Raw genomic sequence first — 18,413 nt, 5'->3', positions numbered from 1 at the left:
AAAGCCAGTGAGATGTGCAAGTAAATAAATACCTTGCAGCCTGCATATGGTTGTGGAATCAGATACAATGGAAAAGTGATTAGGATAGGAGCTATAAATCAAGGGGATGCCTGACTTTTTGAAAAACCTAATTGCCAAAGAAATATGAGTGTTAGAAATGAAAACTGGGCCTGGCTACAAATTAGCTTCTAGGGAAAATGAGCACACCATGAACTTCAGTTCATTTCTGATGTACACAGTCAGATTAATTCCTCTGCACTCATATAAGGACAAAAAAATCTGAGTGAGGTTTACCTCTTATTCGTTCGCTCTTTTTTTTCCTAGGGTTACTCTTCTGAAATGAGAGAGTATGTGAGATATTATTTAAAGTCACAAATCTAATAGCATCCTAACATATGATGATCCAGTTACGAATTAGCTTGCATTTTGTTGTGCCTCTGTTGGAATCCAGAGTAAAAAGTGTATTACTTTAAAACAAATCTCAGATGAATGACATTAAATAAGGAACAAAATCATATTAATTAAAAAAGGACAAAGCCTGCTATTAAGAAAAATTGACTGCTCTTCATTAACAAAGAAGCTGTCCACACAGAAAGTGTAAAGGAAAGAATTCTTTATCATTACCCCAGAAAAGGCATAACAAGATCTTAGATAAATTCAGCTGAGAACCTAAAGCTAAAAGTCCACTGAATTAATTGTCGTGGACTACAACCTAACACTAAACTGAAAATCATAGTCACATTATTTTTGAGAAGAGATAACAAGTAGACAGAAAAAACCATCTCACAGTTTGGGGGGTGTCCAAATTATTAATGTAAATAATAGTATTTACACTATATACCAAATATATAATACCAAACGATTACTATTAATATTAGTAAATCTCTGTTATAACACTAAAACTACTCTATATTGGTAACTCCTGTCACAGGGAAAAATTTGCAGAGTGGAAAATGTATGGAAAATATGATGCAAGTACATAGCTCTTTTGGTCATCGTGCACTTCACAATATTCATTATCCGCTTCACTGGATGATGAATCCCTAAAACAACCTTCTCTAATGACTTTCCTCCTCCCCAAAGAAAGTTCAGACATGAACAATGACTACTATACAGTTTCTAAGCGCTTAAAAGGGGTGTACACAGTCTAAGGAAGGTTGTCATCTGAGAAAATATGATACTTTTGGCATTGTCTTTTCTTATGAAAGAATGTTAATGGCATGTTGGAGACTGCCAACAATACCTCCCCAAGGTAAGGTAGTTTTCAAGGAGGAATGACTCTACACAGACACGAATGACTCCGTCCAAGTCACATCATTAAAAATGTAATGGTTATGGAGACCATATGTTTTCCTTGTTACAGAATTAGTCATTAAATTCTGCCCTTTCCAGTTATAAATTGATCTTATAGGCAGGATGACAACTCAATGAAGAAAATAAAATAAGCAGCTTTAGTCTCTTTATACACATATGTTCTAATAACAGCTTTTTTTAAAAGCATGTTGCACAGTCAGGGGTTTTTGCCAGTTTCACATATTATAGGAATGAAATACAGATCCACAAATTGAACAATTTTTTGCTAATGGCTCACCAAAAAAATTTAGGCAATAAAAAACGAATTCCCCAATGAACTGCAAGTAAAAATACATTTTAAAAGACAGAAAAATGACAGACTTCGAATCCACAGGATTACTTCAGGCATAGTGGATGTGAAATGCACGTCACTCAACAACACTTCAGTGTTAGTTGAAAACTTCTTTAATAATCACAAAATTGGTATTCAAGAAGCATGAACAAGAAACTGGTAAAGCAGCATGAAGACCATCTAAAGAAACAGCCACACCAACAGTAATAGACACATCCAATAGAATTTCTCCACAAAATACACATTTTCTAGACAAGATTATAACCAGAGCTCTGTAGCACACAAGGTTGTTTCTAGTGACTAAGCCAGGTATATTTTTTGCTTCTGAGGTTCACGTCTTGCCAAACTGCATCTGAGTAAATGACAACCTATATGAGCAACAATTTAGCTTCAGACAATTCATACAGCCCAGCTTGGCACACATAGGGTTTTTTAAAGGCTCATCAAGTTTTTGAAAGCTTCACTTGACCTCTCTTTGTGCGGATGGTCCTGGGTAAGTCAGCCTGTGAAACTGGAAATTGCAATTTTGAAATCCAGTTTGCACACTCCCCTCTGAATTCCTAGCCATTAACTTGGCACAAGGCAAGGACACTTTTCTTTCTCAAGCTTTTGTTAATGGTTTTGGGCATATTCTGAGCTTCTTCTGTTCTGTGTGTATCTGTGGATATGAGAATGTCCACATCAGAGCACTGCTTTCAAAAGTGAGCTACCTGGAGAGAAGTGGAGGTGAGTCCCTTAGTGCCTTGCTTTGACTCTAGTCATAAAATGCTTTGAGTGGGAAGGGACCTTAAAGATCATCTCATTCCAATCCACCTGCCTTAGATAGAGACATCTTCCACTAAACCAGGTTGCTCAAAGCTCCATCTAGCCTGACCTTGAACACTTTCAAAGATGGAGCATCCACACCTTCTCTGGGCAACCTGTTCCTCTTGATGAAAAACTTAAGTATTCAGTAAGCTCTCTATGACTGTTCCAGCTGCAGCATTTTTTTTCCCTAGAAAATAGTCTTTTGCTCTTCAATACCATCCACTCTTTAATAAATTCAGAAATAATACATGTTTTGAAAATCGACAGAAAATTACAACAAAACCCCCACTGTCAGCTCAATTTTAGCTCAAACTTCTGCATTCTGAAAAAGAAAAAAGAGTCTAATACCAATGCAATATTTTAACACAACGGGAGGATATAATGAGGATGATTGCTGTTACAATCATCCTTTTAAAGCTCTCTGCTTAGAAATCATCACCAAATTTTCAGTGATAAAAGGGCCTTTACTATTTGAAATAGGCTGTATGAAGATCCAGATCCAGGGGATCTTCATACCTTCCAAACAAATAAGTTTTACCAGATAAAAAGCAAAAGCAGGACGTTAATAAGATTGCAAAGAGTATTGCAATATAGTTTTCATAATTTTTAAAGAAAAAATTGAATTTAAAACTTTAAACTGCTGAATATCACTAAGCACTCAGTTCTTGCAGGCAGCTCTATAAAAAAAATTTAGTGTATCAGCTCAGAATCAAAAATTATATATTTAACATATACATTTGCTTAGATTAGCCAAAACAATATAAATCAAATTCTAGTAGATTTAAATGTCCTAAAAGATTTTTGTATTGGCTTCAACAAATCCACATAAGATTGACCATTTTTATTAAATGTGTGAACTTGTACATAGACTAGACTCAGATATCTTAATTTTCTTTTTGAAAGGAACATTTAAAGACTTCCAAAATCAATGCTACTGAAGCAAAATCAGAGTTCTGTCATATTTCAAATATAAAAATGTTTATATTTTACTGAAACACAAAAAAGTGTCAGGATTTCATATTTATCGTATGAAACATTAGTGTGGATTATAAAGTACCACAGTCTTGTTTCATTAGATGACAATTTACAGAGCATTGAGACTTTCCTGGTGCCTTCAGCACTCTGATCCCAGCTGACTTATGTTGACCCACTGCACTGCTGAATAACTTACCCACTGGGTGGTTTGCAGACTGAAGTATAACTAAATGGGAGCAGGGTTGACAAGAACAGACCTCAAAAGTACATCAGCTTCTCTTCCAGTGCTGTGAGGTTGCTAAGTCTTTAAAAAGGCTTACAAACTCAAAAAAGTCTGCAACCCCTTCTGTATTGTTACTTTTAATGAAACTTGCTTACCTCATGAGTCTGTAAATTTTTGTTTTTACTAAAAAGCAAGTTATTTCACTTGGCAGGGGCTACAAATTTGCAATTTTTTTCTGTAAAGACACACTTCAACAGAATGTTTTAAAATTAAGAATATCTTGGGAACTAATAACAAAAAAGTACTTCGACATTGTTTTCAATATTTGTTACAACAACCTGTAAACTTTTTTCATCCAAACGGCTATTCTGCCTGCAGTTTCTGTAACCTAATAGCCACATTACCCCAAATTGTCGGTTAAAATAGCAATGAGTCTAAAAACTCAAATAAACCCCACCCTCCTTCCCACCAGTCACTTTTGCTATTGTCTAGGACCACAAGTAGTTTTATTAAAAGCTTAGCTAGCAAAAGTACAAAGTCACCAACAAAAAAAGTCACTATGCTTTCATGTCTTGCTTTAGAAATATGCTCCTGGCTCTCAAATATGGGATCCAAAACTCTAATCACCACTAGGGCTCATTCTTTTTGCTATAAAAATCTCCACCAGCATTCTCAGGATCTGACATAAGCCTTTTTGGCTGCATCTTAGGGTAATATAGATTAAAGTCACAGATAAGCAAGCCTGGAAGTACAAATCCTGCCAGAATAGTTACCATCTTTCTAAACACAAATGAAAATCACAGCTCTATGTAGTGGAACAAAGTTTAATGATCATATAATTCATATCATTAGAAAGAAAGTTAATAGAGGGCCAGAGGTTTCACCCTGAAGGACTAACAACAAAAGCAATTTTAGCTACTCAGGAATCTGGAAGGAGCTGGCCAGCACCTCACTTCAACTACACTTAACGGCAGGTGAGCCACAGAAAAACAGGTGACATAAAAAAAACCAAACCCAACAGGGACTCAGAGAGAAAGCTTACTTCACTTTGCAACCAAAGATGAATGATATAACAGATGGTAGATTTTTGAATATGGGATATTAACTTAAACATACCTCGAACCTCCTGGTTTATAGAATTGTGCTATTTGTTTAGAAAGTAAAATAAAATAAATAAGGTTTTTCCATGAAGAATAATGTATTTTGGTTGAGTTACTATCCCTGGAAGTGTTCAAAAATGAGTAAATGTAGCACTTCTCAATATGGCTTAGTGGGCGTGGTGGTATTCAGTCAAAGGTTGGACTTCATGATCTCGGAGGTCTTTTCCGACCTTAATGATTCTTGGGTTTGTCCAAGGAGGTGCTTCTTCCAGGCAGACGCCAGGGCTGTGCCTTCCGGGGGACTGGCGGTAGGGCTGGGGGTCTCTCTTGAAGCCGGTGGGGGGTCCAGGTTCAGCTGGGCCGGGGGCTCCTGCCGGGCACGGGGTCCCGTCTCAGGCGCGGAGATAGTCATTCTTGAGGCGACTGAGGCGGGCGCCGTGGCTGCGGACGGTGAGGGCCAGCAGGTCGTATTTGTCGCGCAACCCGCTGGAGACGTGGCGAGTCTCGCGGAGAAGGGCGCGGGCGTGCAGCAGCAGCCCCAGGAAGCTGTCGCCCAGACGGGACTCCTCCCGGCCGCCCTGCTCCTGCCCCTGACGGAATTTGCCCTCCAGCTCGCTCAGAGAGCGGTCCGAGCTGGAGTAGGCGTCGCTGATCTGGGCGGACTCGCGGCGCAGGTAGGCACCGTAGCTCTCCTCCCCGTCCAGGTCGTAGGAGATGCTCCTGCCGATGCCTTCCAGTACTCGGCCCGCGTCCTCCACCTGCCGCCCCAACACCGTCAGCTCCTCTCGCAGGCTGAGCCCACCGCCCGCCGCCGCACCGCACCGCCGCTGCTCGCTCACCCGGAACAGCAGCTGGCACCGCTCGGGGTCGTCGTTCTCCTCGTAGTCCCCATCCGGGACGAAGTAGTGGTGCAGGCTCCCGTTGGACATCTCGGGGTACAGCGGCCCCTCGAAGTACCCGCGGCAGAGGCTGCAGAGCCAGAACAGCCACAGCAGGCGCAGAGGGACCGGCATACTGCGGCCGACGGGCAGCCTAGGGCCGCCCGTGCCGCATGGGTCTCCCCGGTGCTGCCGCTGCCGTCCCCGGCTCCGCTGCGGGCCGCCCGGGCCGACTACCTCAGCACGGCCGGAGAGCTGGCGGCTGTCTGTGGCTGGCTGCGCCGCGCCGCGCCGCGCCGCTCTTAAAAGCCGGGCAGCCCCGCCGAGGGGGAAGCGGCGCCCGCGCCGCGCCAGGCAGGGAAGGGCCGGACCGGGCCCGGCCGCCCCCCGCCCCGGGCACCGGCCACAGGGCCCCAGCGAGCACCGCCCCCCGCATCGCCCCCGCGGGGGTGTCAGCCGCAGGGAGGGAGGGATACACGTACACCTTTCTGCTCTTAATAAAGAAAACCCCCTAAACCTGACGTTGCTCAGGTCTGCTCTTCCTCCCGTTGGAAATTACTGCTTTGCTAACAGCCTGGTCTGTACAGCAGCTCAAACACGGCTTGGGACAGAGGGACTTCTCAGAGTTGCTCAGGCCACATAGTTTGTCATTGATCAAAAACTAGGAAGGGAAAAAGATACAGGATCAAGTACAAAGTGTAAAACAATAAACCTTAATAGGGTAAGATGGGAAAAGGAAACAAAAAATTTGTTCTTAAACAAAATGTCAGATGTGTTTGAAGAAAACCCCATTACAGCACATCCTGTGCGGCTGACTTTGTAAGAAGCATTTCTTTTTCATGAAACAATATTTTGGGTGAATCTAGTAGCAGAATGGTGGCAGGTTGAGCCATGTATGTAACTTTTAGAAATCTGTCTTTACCATTTTTGAGTTGTTAAATCAAGGTGAGATCACAAAAAGAAAGGGTCTGTAAAGTTACCAACTCCTTTCACATCACCTTTTCTCTTTCATGGAAAAAAATCGTTTCCTAGCAAAAATTATGCCAAATCCTGCAGTCATCCAGAGTTAAAACTCCTGCTGCTATTTGTGGGAGATTTGCATGCAACAATATTTATATTGCCTCTATAAACTGAATAAGTACTTTATCATCTTGACACTTTCTGCATGTTGTAAATAACTATGGTGCTGACAGTTAACTTTGTTGGGAAAATAGGCCAGACACTTAAGATGTATCTCTGCTTTTTTCACTATTATGCTGAGCATTGTAGATTAAAGCCTTATGAGGCTCAGGGGCCTTTGGGTCTACGATTTCTTATGCTGCCATCCCTTTAGACGCCTATAATTCAAATGCAGTCTCGACTCCCTTTCCTCACACCTTCCCTCATTCTCTAATCACAAGCTATCCTGTCTCTGGGCACACATGAAGAAAATAGCTGCTGTAGAGACCAGCTGCTCATCTCAAGTTCAGGTGTACTGAGCTCCACAAGCTGCACCCTTCTTTGCTGACTGTTCCTTGAGAGGATTCAGGGAGGCATCTATTCCCATGTGTCTGGTAGATTCCTGGGAGCTCAGCTTAACTACATAGCCAGGCCCTTTACGGTAAGACACATAGCTACCAAGTGCAAGCTGTCACTTTAGTGTGGCCTTTAATATTTCATGATAACCTGTAATATCAATGTGCCTGGGCATTGACTTCAGAGCCTACTGAAGTACTTTACATAAGCACAGTCTTAAGACTAACACCAAGAAACAAAAGCAAAAAATAAATCACAGTCAGACAACCAACAAAAAGCTAACCAGAGACAGCAAGAGTAATAACTGAAGACTTCACTTACTGAATTGATATAAAGTAGTCTCTGCAGGTTCTGGGGTCATTTGAGACCACAAACATGGACAACTCAAGAAGAGCAATATTTGCAGTGTCCAGGCAGCTTCTCTTTACAGGCAACTTTCTGTTGAGAAGCCAGGCCAGACAAGCTATTGTAACACAAGCACAGCACTCATTTGGAAACATTTTGAATTTGTAATTAAGTTCACAAAACACTCATATGGATAGGGATTAGGCTAAGGTACTGTGTTTCAGCTTTCTATAAAATGTTTAAAGCTTATTCAACTGAGGCTGTTTGGTATTTGTCCTTGGTCTGTGTTAGCCAACAGGGACTCCTTGAAACAATTCTATTCCCAGGATGCTCTTGTTTCACCTAACTTTTTGTTTGGATCCCAATTCTTTGCCAATCACAGTACATGATCTCCATCCATTTCCACCCAGGCTGGTATTACTGACAACTGATTTGACTGGTTGTAGTGGACTCTATTTTTGAGGTCTCCTCATGAAAGTACTGCATTGTAAATCATCCAGCTGTAGCTTTGTCAGCATAGTTATGCTTTCACCAGTGCCACAGAGGGTAAAAAAACAACTAGCTTTAGTAAATATTTTGTCTCTTTGTACATTTAGCGATTAAGAGGTGTATGCTGTTCCCTGCTGCAGTTGCTGACTCTCTGCCACTGCTCTTTTCAATCGAGCATGCTTTATTGAGGTTTAATTAAAATTTTATATCCAAATAGTCTCTCCCCAAGTAACACACTTGGAATGTCTGCTTTCGAAGGAAGTTTGCAATTTGGGTTCTGCAGTCTTAGTGACTCAGTGGGCATAGCTTTTTTGGGATGCATCCAAGAAACAGATCTTCCTTGTGGCATGCCCCCATGAAGGCCCTCATTTAAATCCTGGCGTTGTCAAAAGACCCATTGATTTCAGTATTTTATCCTCCATGCCTGCTTAAGCATTAAAAACTTCCTTCTGCATAAATGAGGAAAAAGTACAAGAAGCAAAAAAGAAGCAGCATACTGGTACTGTTGTCTTACAAATACTTGGCGTGATAAACTCTGCTGTGGTAAAGCTATTTTTTTTCCACTGAATAACATTAGTTTAAAGTAATATAAAGAGCTGTAGCATTTACTCTGCATAACCTCTTATGCAACAGCACCAAAAGCAACCTCCAGCCCAGAAATGGCCTATAAGCTGGTGGCAAATGCACAGCTTAGCACTGGATTTCAGGCAACAGTTGTATACATCTTCCTCTGCAAACTATGCTTCATCTTTGGTTTTTGGCTCACATGTAGTTGCTATTTCTGTTGTAGATCATGGCAAACTTTGCAGCATCAGAATATTTCAGATGTAAAGGGCCATTAATTTGGCGAATAGACATACGTTATACAGTCCTAAAGACCCCACAGGCTTAAGAGTATATATGTTTTCTGAATACTGGCTTCTGTTTTCCTGCTATGAACTGTACTATGGCTTTATGTAAAGATACGTTGTTTAAACATGAGACTAAAAAGTATGTGTATGTAATTTCTAATTGTAGGGTGCAGTGCTAAATGCCCAAATGGCATCAAGTGAGGGGGGCATGAAATAGTCCATGAAAGAGTAATGCCAGGGGTTTTTGTAGGAAAATTGCCCTAAGAACATACCAGAAATTCTGTAGAGTAAAAAAAAAAGGTTTGGGGAATTAAGCTTTTATAATGCATTTAGTATTCATTCAGTATAACTTTCCAATACAGCAGAAATTCAGAATCAGTATGCTGAAGCACAAACCATACCGAATGTTCTAGGGCCAGAAGCATGTCTGGGGTTTCACCGAAATTTTGAATTTCTCAGAAAAGCATATTTAATTCAGAATTGGAACAGCTGACCAACAGATATCTCAAAAACAAATTTGTAGAGAAAACAACTTTATTGTTAGCTTGTTTAAGCTAACTGATTCTGATAACACTTTTCTCCTTCACAAACTTCAGGCTGAAGCCACATCTGTGTCTGGGCACAGAATCCTCTGAGTCCGTTAGCACTGGCCTGTCTTGGATAAGCAGTACAGAAAACCAAATTCAAAAACCACAAGTATCTATAGAAAGATTGGGTATGAGGCTGAATGTGAATACAAGTAATGGAAAAGGTCTGTCATGCTGGTTGTCTCAGAAGAGTTTGCAATTAATATTGAACCTACTTCAGCTTTAGCCAACACCAAAATGAGCTTGGCATTGGCAAAAAAAAAAATGGAAAAAGATTTTGCCACAGCCCATCTCTGTAGTGGGTGCTGGTTTACTTTATGGAAATATAATTTCCTTAAAGCAGAAAACTGAGGCTATGCTCACTTTATAAAGCGAAATGATGCATCTGGATGCTTCATAGGAACAGAAAAGGTTAAAAGACAGTTGAAGCAGGATAAATATCTGCTGATATTTTAGTAGTGCAGTTTCTGTCTGGTGATGAAAAACCTTGAACCCCAAAAAGGATATTGCTAGCATCTCTTCAGCAAGGTTCCTGAAGTGGAAATAATAACACTTCCTCAGTGGAAATGAAAACACTTAAAAAACATCATCGCTGGCCAGCACATGGAGAAGTTTTCCAGTTACTGTAAATGTAATTTGTTCCAGAGACAGCATATCATGCTTCTAACATGTTGATTTGATTTTCAATCCTTTCTGTGTTATTTTAAATGTTCTTTCTCAGCATGAAAAGGCTGCATGTGGAAACACATACTTTGCAGTTGTTACAGAAACATGGTTCACTAATTATTCATAAAAAATGCTTTCTCCTTCCATCTAACCTGTTAGGAGTAAAATAAGATATTAAAACCCCCAAATTTTCTTTTTCCTTCTCTCGTTGTCTCACAAAATAGAGAGAGCTGACAATCTGACATGTCCTTCTCAGGCAGGGGTAGCAAAGAATTTAAATAAAAGCCTTGGAAGAAATCTAGAAGAGTCTGGTGGGGAAATGCTGATGTCATCTCCAATGGGATTACTCCATTTTTACAGTTTCTCAGGATTTGTGGACCTGTGATGTAATGTATTCATTTGAGGCAGGGTCTTGAGAACATAAATTTTCTGAAAGCTGGATTTCACCAGGTCTGTTCTTTAGGTTGATTCCCCAACAATTTAAACACACTAAAGAATTTCCAGTTTTACCACCTTTATAAGGATGGTATTTTCTGATTTATACACATAATCTTATATATTAAGATCAGGCATGAATTCCTGAATAAAAGCTAGATCCTGACACATTTATACTGGTTAGTCATCAAATTTCCTTTTCTCACTAATCTTTTAAGGTCTTTGCTCATGAATTTAAGGAGCCTACCTGTTTAGGCTAACCAACTGCATGTAGTTTTATTAAACATGTCTCCGCAAAGGATTAGCCTTCCTGCCTCAGGTAAAACTGAAATATACATAATAGTATCCTCTGTGCAGATAAAAGTAAGATAAGATGGAAAATGTCAAAAAATTTGTTGGATTTAACTAGTTTAATCTCCTCTCAGCTGTACCTTTCCAACTGCAGTGTAAAAAGAATAAACCACCCCATGCTTCTATAGTAAAATTCACTTGTGTTCACAGATCTACTTTTTAGGAGTTGAAAAATGTCCTTTTTGTATCCTAACACATTGACTCTGATTTTTATTTAGGTGTTTTAACCAGTGTATTAAAATTAAAACTAGGCAGACTTTGTATTTGAGCAATGTAAACCCAGGCATATGGTTTCAATTCAAACATACCAAAACCTCTGTGTTTAAAAAAAAAAAAATCAACCTGACAAAAAAAAACCAAAAGAAAACACCCCAAAACAACAACAAAAAACCAAAACAACCCCCCCCCCCCAAAAACAAACAAACAAACAAAAAAACCAGCATTCCCTTTAACAAACACTTTTATAAAATGCTACTTGAAAAAGCAGGTGAAAGAATTACTTACAGTCAGCTGTATATTTTTGTGCAGTTGTGGTTGACTGTTTCACAGGTTTTTAATGACTCAGTGCACACAGAGCACTCATTCAGCAGCCTGAACAGTGCGTTATTCTCCCATGCTTGAGGCTGGTGCAGAATGTCAATATGGAATTTATACCTCCTACTACAATTTATGACTTTTATTTGGCATGGTTTAGGAATTGGCATTCAAGGTTATTTCCCTGTTGCTCTGCAGATCCTTGCAGAGGATGCAATGGATGCTGGTGAAATTTGCCTCTGCAGCTTGACCTGGAACCCCAGCATGGCTGTTTGACCTGACTCTGAACCACAGTGCATGGGGTGCTCCTCAGAACTGCAGGAACATGACCTGCCTGCTTCCACGTTTATGGTCAAGAAGCAAAGACCTATGATTGGCTTTAAAGTTTGGGGGCTAATTTAGGCTTAGGAAATATTACAGCTCTTCCAGCTTGGTTTCCTTGGATGGGAAAGCCCCATTCAGGGTCACTTACAGCCTCTGAACACCATGTTTGGTTTCACATATCAGCTTGTTCAAGTTCTTTAATCCCACTGTGGTTTATGCTCCCATAGAGCACAACCTGTGCTAGCTTTCCCTAGGCAGTGTCTTTTCTGGGTGCTGGAAAGTCTAAGGCAGCAGTGCCTTAGTACCTTGGCAAATTTGGAAGGGTCTCCTACAAGATTAGATAGGTGATGCCTGAGTGTCAATATGCTAAAAGATCTCAGTGCCCAAACCCACAGAAACACACAGAAGAGCAGATTCCCTCTAGTAACAGGATAAATGCTTCGTTTCACAGTAAGCAGCTTTGGAGGCATTTCAACAATTTCCTGTTCAGAACCCTAAGAAGGTTCAGCAAAACCAAAGCAATGCTGTGACAGCCATTTGAAATTAAAATTAAGAGAGTTTCTTCAAAATGAACAAGTATCTGGAAGGCAGGACAGGACAGCCCATCCTCTCCACAAGAGCAGCCCAGAGTACACCTCTGTGGGTTAAATGTCTGCAACGTGCTGTCTATCATACAGCAGTTTGGGTTGGAGGGGACCTTTAAAGGTCATGTAGTCCAACCTCCCTGCAATGAGCAGGGACATCTTCAACTAGATGGAGCTCCATCCAACCTGAGTTTGAATATTTCCAGTTTGTATATTTATCCACCACCTCTCTGGGCAACTTGTGCCAGTCTTTCACCAGTCTCATTGAAAAAAATTTCCTCTTGTCCTTTTACAGCAGACCTTGCTAAAAAGTTGGTCCCCATCTTTCTTGTAGCCCCGTTTAGGCAGTGGAAGGGGCTCTGAGGTGCCAGAGCCTTCTCTTTTCCAGGCTCAACAGCTTCCAGCAGCCTTGAGCAGAGGGAGCCTGTCTACAACTAGAGGGTTGCCTCACCTTCCCCTCCTGCTCTTCTCCCAAGGAACACCCTGTGTAACTATACTTCCAATATTAAATCTGCAGGTGGCATCAGTAGTGGCCAAACAGAGGGAATAGCAGGAGCTGATCCTTTTTAGTCTCAATTCACTGCCAAGAATGTGAGCATGGCTCTGAGAATGGCATCTGGACATTTGCTACCATTGCTTCTGTTGCAGTGACAAAAAAGGATTAAGAGTCTGACGATGCTTTAGCGTTAATGGAGATATTAAATACTTTAATAACTAAGACTCTCAGAAAGAGATACCAAGGACTGCATTTTCAAAACTACCCCTCTTTAGCTCTTGTTGAAAGCGATGGGTACATTGCTCATGCTTTTGATGGGGCACTGTCAAACATGGATCTTGGAAATATTTCGCTCTATATTGTAACTAGCTTGCTTGCACTTGGCTTACTTGCAAATTACTTGCAAACAGTAGCATTTTCTCTTTTCTTTTTGGTGAGGGCCCTGCAGGTAATCTGTGAATTAGCACAATGAATAATACAGGAAACATTCTTTTCTTTTCTGTTAACATAACTTTCCAGAAATGTTAGGCATTTACAGATATGAGTTGTAATTCCTGGATTGTTCATTGTGTTAATTCCAGATGATTAAGAAAAAAGAAGTTGTTAATCAAATTACAGCCTGCATAGTGCTTTCTAACAGTTCTCTCTGACCACCAGCTAATTATTAGTATTTGATGGGTAGCCCTGGGACAAAGTTGTTGCACGAGAAAAATCATCATGGCAAAGAATCCTTCTTATACAAATTTTCAGCAGAGGTTTGTTTCTGATGAGGTGCACAAAAGTGTTGGCATTTACTAATGGTGTTGGTTGTCAAACATTTTCAAAGAATTAGTGGTACGATTTGATTAGGAACAACTCAGGATCTTGAAGATCACTCTTTGGAGGAAGCTGGTACATGCCAGAGCTGGTGGGGGATTTGAAAGTAGTCAGCCTTAAACACCAGAACTTTTGAGTGCAGCTGGTACATGTTCCTGTGGCACTGTAACAAACCCAAAACAGGAGCTCTTCAGCACTCATCACCTGTACATCAGCCGAGGTGATGAAAACCATCAAGACATCTGCATCTTTAAAAAAGAGAGCGGGAGAGAAAATCTCAGGAGGCAACATAGTGCCATTGACATGGCTTTTCAATATCCCCAGGGATGGTGGGTGACTCCACCATTTCCCTGGCAGCCTATTCCAGTGCTTGACAAACCTTTTGGTGAATTTTTTTTTTCTATATCCAATCTAACCCTGCCCTAGTGCAACTTGAGTCTCTTTCCATCTGTGCTTATACAGAAATTAAGGCTGAAGGAAACATTCCTGCTTATATTTAACTGTGTTCGTGTCCTACCAAACTTGGCAGGGCTAGTTACATTCACAAGGCAAAGCACATGCTGTCCTCGCAAGACAAGGCAGGAAGGGGATGTTTTCTGTATAGACATCCCCACTAGTGGGTCACCCAGGTGAGCCAGCAAGTTTCAAACATCATGGATGATCTCCTGAGGGGAGGTCTGGAAAAGGGGTTGACCACGTGTCCTTTTGAGGTATCTCAGCCCTTTCGTCCCTTCTGACTAATTGTTGTATACTTCCGAAACTATACCAGTCACTTGAAGGGTAACCCACAAAATCATTCTAGAAATTCATTCTTGCCTATTTAAAACACATGTAATACTAGAATCTGACCATATCAGAACAAAGTAGAAACAAGTACAAGCCAGAAAGAAGTGAAAAAACATTCTCACAATGACTGTGAAGGTGAGAAAGACAACTATGAATAGATACGCTTGCAAATTAGTGAAGATCAAAGAAGTGTGAGGAAAGTGTATTTTTAAAATTTATATAATGGAGAGTGTTAATTAAATATTTTTCTTCAGGAAAAAAATCCATGTAAAACATCAACAGTTCAAATTCTTGGACATCTGAGGCTGGCAGCTATTTAACATAATCAAAATATTGCCTTTCAGCAACCTCATCTGCTAAAAACCCAGTATCCACTGTTGCTGCTACCACTCAGACATGAAAAAGAAAGTATCAAATCTTGCCTGAAAGCTTTGCTGGATCTCAAGGCACACTTGGATGTAAGTTCAGACTCCCTCACTTGCATAGATCAGTAGATATATTTTACCTTGATTAATTTTGCAAACATTATTTAGGAGATTCTTTTAGGTGTACGCTTTGACTTTCATGGGTCATATTTAGAAATGGGATCATGGCAACATAATTTCTCATAACCACAGGAGAACTGTGACTTCTGCACCACAGCTACATGGTGCTATACTAGATGTATAGCACATGCAGGGACACAGCTGCTCTGTGCAGCACATCCCTTAGAGGCATAGTAGTAGCTATACAGATGAAATATTTTTTACCTTTTCCATTAAGTTTAAACCAGAACAAAAATAGGACTTAGCTTCCTACCATGACATCGCTATGTTGCTATAAACTAAGCTATGCTACATATTTAAACCATTTACTTATGCTCATTTTACAGTCAACGTTCCTGTGCTGTTTGAATGCTAAAATATCAGAGAACATGCAAATTAATTCTTAGCCTTGCACACATCTAGAAACACCCTATAGCAGAATCTCTTCTGCACGTATACATATATATCTCATAGAATGGTTTGGGTTGACCTTCAAAGGCCATCTAGGCTGAGCCCCATGCAGTAAGCAGGGACATCTTCAACTAGAGCAGATTGCCTAGAGGCCTGTCAAACCTGCCTTTGAAGGTTTACAGGGCATCTATCACCTCTCTGGGCAACCTGTGCCAATGTTTCACCACCCTCATTACATATACATCTATATATGTAGGTATATATACCTACATACATGTATGTATATATATATGTATGTCCGTGTGTGTGTGTGTGTGTATGTATATGTATATAGTTCCAGGCATATAGTGCCAGTTAAGAGGCAAACAACCTGAGTGCCTTGTAGCTCAGCAGGTAGCTGCCCCAGGTTTGTATTTCACTACAGTTTCATGTTCTAACCACAACCTTTTTTCTCCACCAACTGACTCTTGGGCCTTTGTGCTAACCTGGCAGCCCAGGTACTTGCCACTTGGGGCTGGCAGTAATGCCCAGGTGCTCCCATGCCAGTCTGAAGACATTGCTTTAATGGTGTGATGGCTGGAGTGGAAGAGGAGGAAACCTTCAGCAGCCCTGTTTGCATTTGCAGCTCAGGCAGCTGTTCCTTGTCTCCTCTGGGAGAAGAGCCATGGGTCAGATCTGTCTGTGGTCAAGGCAACAGGCTGGACCATGCTGACTGAGTCCTCAATTTTTTTTCACAGGTCAGCTAAACCCTTCACAGCCATGTCCTGCTTTTAAACAGGACAAGGAACATGGAGATGGTTGCAAACCATTCCAAGTTACTTTGCAGGAGAGGTGTTTCAGCAAAGTGGGAGCTAGAGAGCCTTTAAAGGTACACAGCACAGAGAGGAGTCGTTCTCTTCCTGGTGATTAAAATTTTAACACTTGTTTCATTGAATACAAATAATCTTAGCCAGTCATTTCGAGAAATACTGAGGGAAAAGTCGACTTCTAAAAAATGCAAACAAAACTAAACTACTCAACACTCCATGAAAGGCTTGTGGCAAGGTCTGTGAAATTTAAATCAGTATTATAATATTAATTCATATACTATTGACATGGCTTAACCCTAATCAGTAGCTAAGCCCTACAGAGACCTTTTTCAGTGTCTCCCCTGCAGTGAGATGGGGGTGAGAGTCAGAAAATTAAAAGTGAGAAAACTATTGGGTTGAGATAAAGACAGTGTAGTAGATAAAGCAGAAGTCGTGTGCACAATAAAGGCAAAATAAGGAATTCAATTCCCACTTCCCATGGGCAAGCAGGTGTTCAGCCTTCTCCAGGAATTCAAGACTTTATCTCCCATAACAGTGTCTTGGGAAGAAAAACACTATTACCCCAAATATGTCCTCCCTGACCCCTTTTCTTCTTTTTCCTCCAGCTTTATATGCTGAGCATGACACCGAATGGTCTGAAATATCTGTCGTGTCAGTTGGGGCCAGCTGTCCTCCTGTGTCCCCTCCCAAATTCTTGTGCTCCCCAGCTTCCTTGCTGGTAAGGTGGGAGGCAGAAAAAGCCTTCATTGTGTAAGCATTGCTCAGCAATAACAAAAACAACAGTATTGTTGGCAGTGTTCTCAGCACAAATCCAAAACATAGCCCATTTCAGCTACTACGAAGAGAATTAACTCTACCCAAAACCAGCACAACTATAAGGATGCAATTCAGGTTTCTCACATAGCCACAACCAAGATCTAGCTGGCTGTCAAGGTAGTGTCTGTGTACATGTCCAGCACACTTCAATCATCGGTGCCAGGAGTGGTCCAGAATCTCCCCAGATCTCTATCTGTCTGCATAGAGCAGCCATTGGCCTAACCTGAGGCAGGGAGTGACTCCACAACACAGCACTCACTTACTGCTGTGAGACCTCTCCAGGCGAAAGCCTAAGGAAACCCAGAGATCCTCCCAAGCAGTGCCAGCTCATGGACACAAGTTGCATGCTCCAGTGTGCAGAGTAACAGCCCAGATGGAGAATCAGGCAGTCCTAAAATCTGCCCCGAGCCTTCCTGCCTGCAGAACTGAACAAATTATGCACAGGGGACAACCATCCAGCAGAAACTGCCCTGAGAGATGCTCACCCCTTATTCTAAACCATCTATGTCATGCCCAGATCCTACATCTTCCACCTAAATAAATGTACATGCTTATATGTATATGTATGTGTGTGTGTATATATATATATATATATGTACTAGCATGGCCATCATTCCAAAATGTCAGTTGAGTTAATTTTATCTGTCAGCATGGGTTCTATCCATCCTAGACGTCTTCCAGGGCAGGAGGGCTCGTGTGCTGTCAACTGATTGCAAGCTGTATCAGAAGCTCACAACTGGTGTCCATACTCATTGTCCATGGTAGTTATGGCATACAGTGGCAGAGGCATTCAGCAAACAGTATCACTCAGCTCAATATTATGGATTGTTCTCACCCAAAAATCAAATCCCCTTGGAGTACACACTGCATTTCCCTGTTCGTCTGCATTATGCGCTGTATTGAGTTTGCATGGCCAGGTTTTGGTAGCAGGGGTGCTACAGGGGTGGGTTCTGTGTGAAGCTGCTAAAAGATTCCTCCACGTCCAACAGAGTTAATGGTGGCCAGCTCCAAGGCAGACATGCTGCTGGCCAAGGCTGGGCCTATCAGAAATGCTGGTAACACCTCTGTAATAACACATTTAAGAAGAAGTAAAAAAAAAAATATATATATATTTTGCTGATATCAAGGGGAAGGAGGGAGAGGAGGTGCTCCAGGCACCAGAGCTGTGGTTTCCCTGCAGCCCATGATGCAGACCATGGTGAAGCAGCTGTCCTCCTACAGCGTATGGAGGGCATGGGGATGCAGAGATCCACCTGCAGCCCATGGAGGAGCCCATGCGAGAGCATATGGATGCCTTAGAGAGGGCTGTGAACCTGTGGGAAACCTGTGCTGGAGCAGGCTCCTGGCAGGCACCTGCAGACCAGTGGAGAGAGGACACCACAATGGAGCAGGTTTGCTGTGGGGTACCTGCACTGGAGCAGGCTGTTCTTGAAGGACTGCACCCCA

At 41.6% G+C, this 18,413-nt stretch overlaps 1 protein-coding gene across 1 annotated transcript; it reads right to left on the bottom strand.

Moving 5' to 3' along the window:
* Positions 1 to 544: 544 nt before the first annotated feature.
* On the bottom strand, positions 545 to 6,100 carry FIBIN (fin bud initiation factor homolog). Its single transcript, XM_069016487.1, has one exon. It carries the CDS (start codon positions 5,761 to 5,763, stop codon positions 5,143 to 5,145), a length of 621 nt encoding a protein of 206 aa, XP_068872588.1. The 5' UTR covers positions 5,764 to 6,100; the 3' UTR covers positions 545 to 5,142.
* Between the last annotated feature and the right edge of the window lie 12,313 nt (positions 6,101 to 18,413).

This window comes from Aphelocoma coerulescens, chromosome 5, assembly GCF_041296385.1.
Source record: "Aphelocoma coerulescens isolate FSJ_1873_10779 chromosome 5, UR_Acoe_1.0, whole genome shotgun sequence".
NCBI classification, from domain to species: Eukaryota; Metazoa; Chordata; class Aves; order Passeriformes; family Corvidae; genus Aphelocoma; species Aphelocoma coerulescens.
This window is presented reverse-complemented; position numbering and strand designations above follow the sequence as displayed.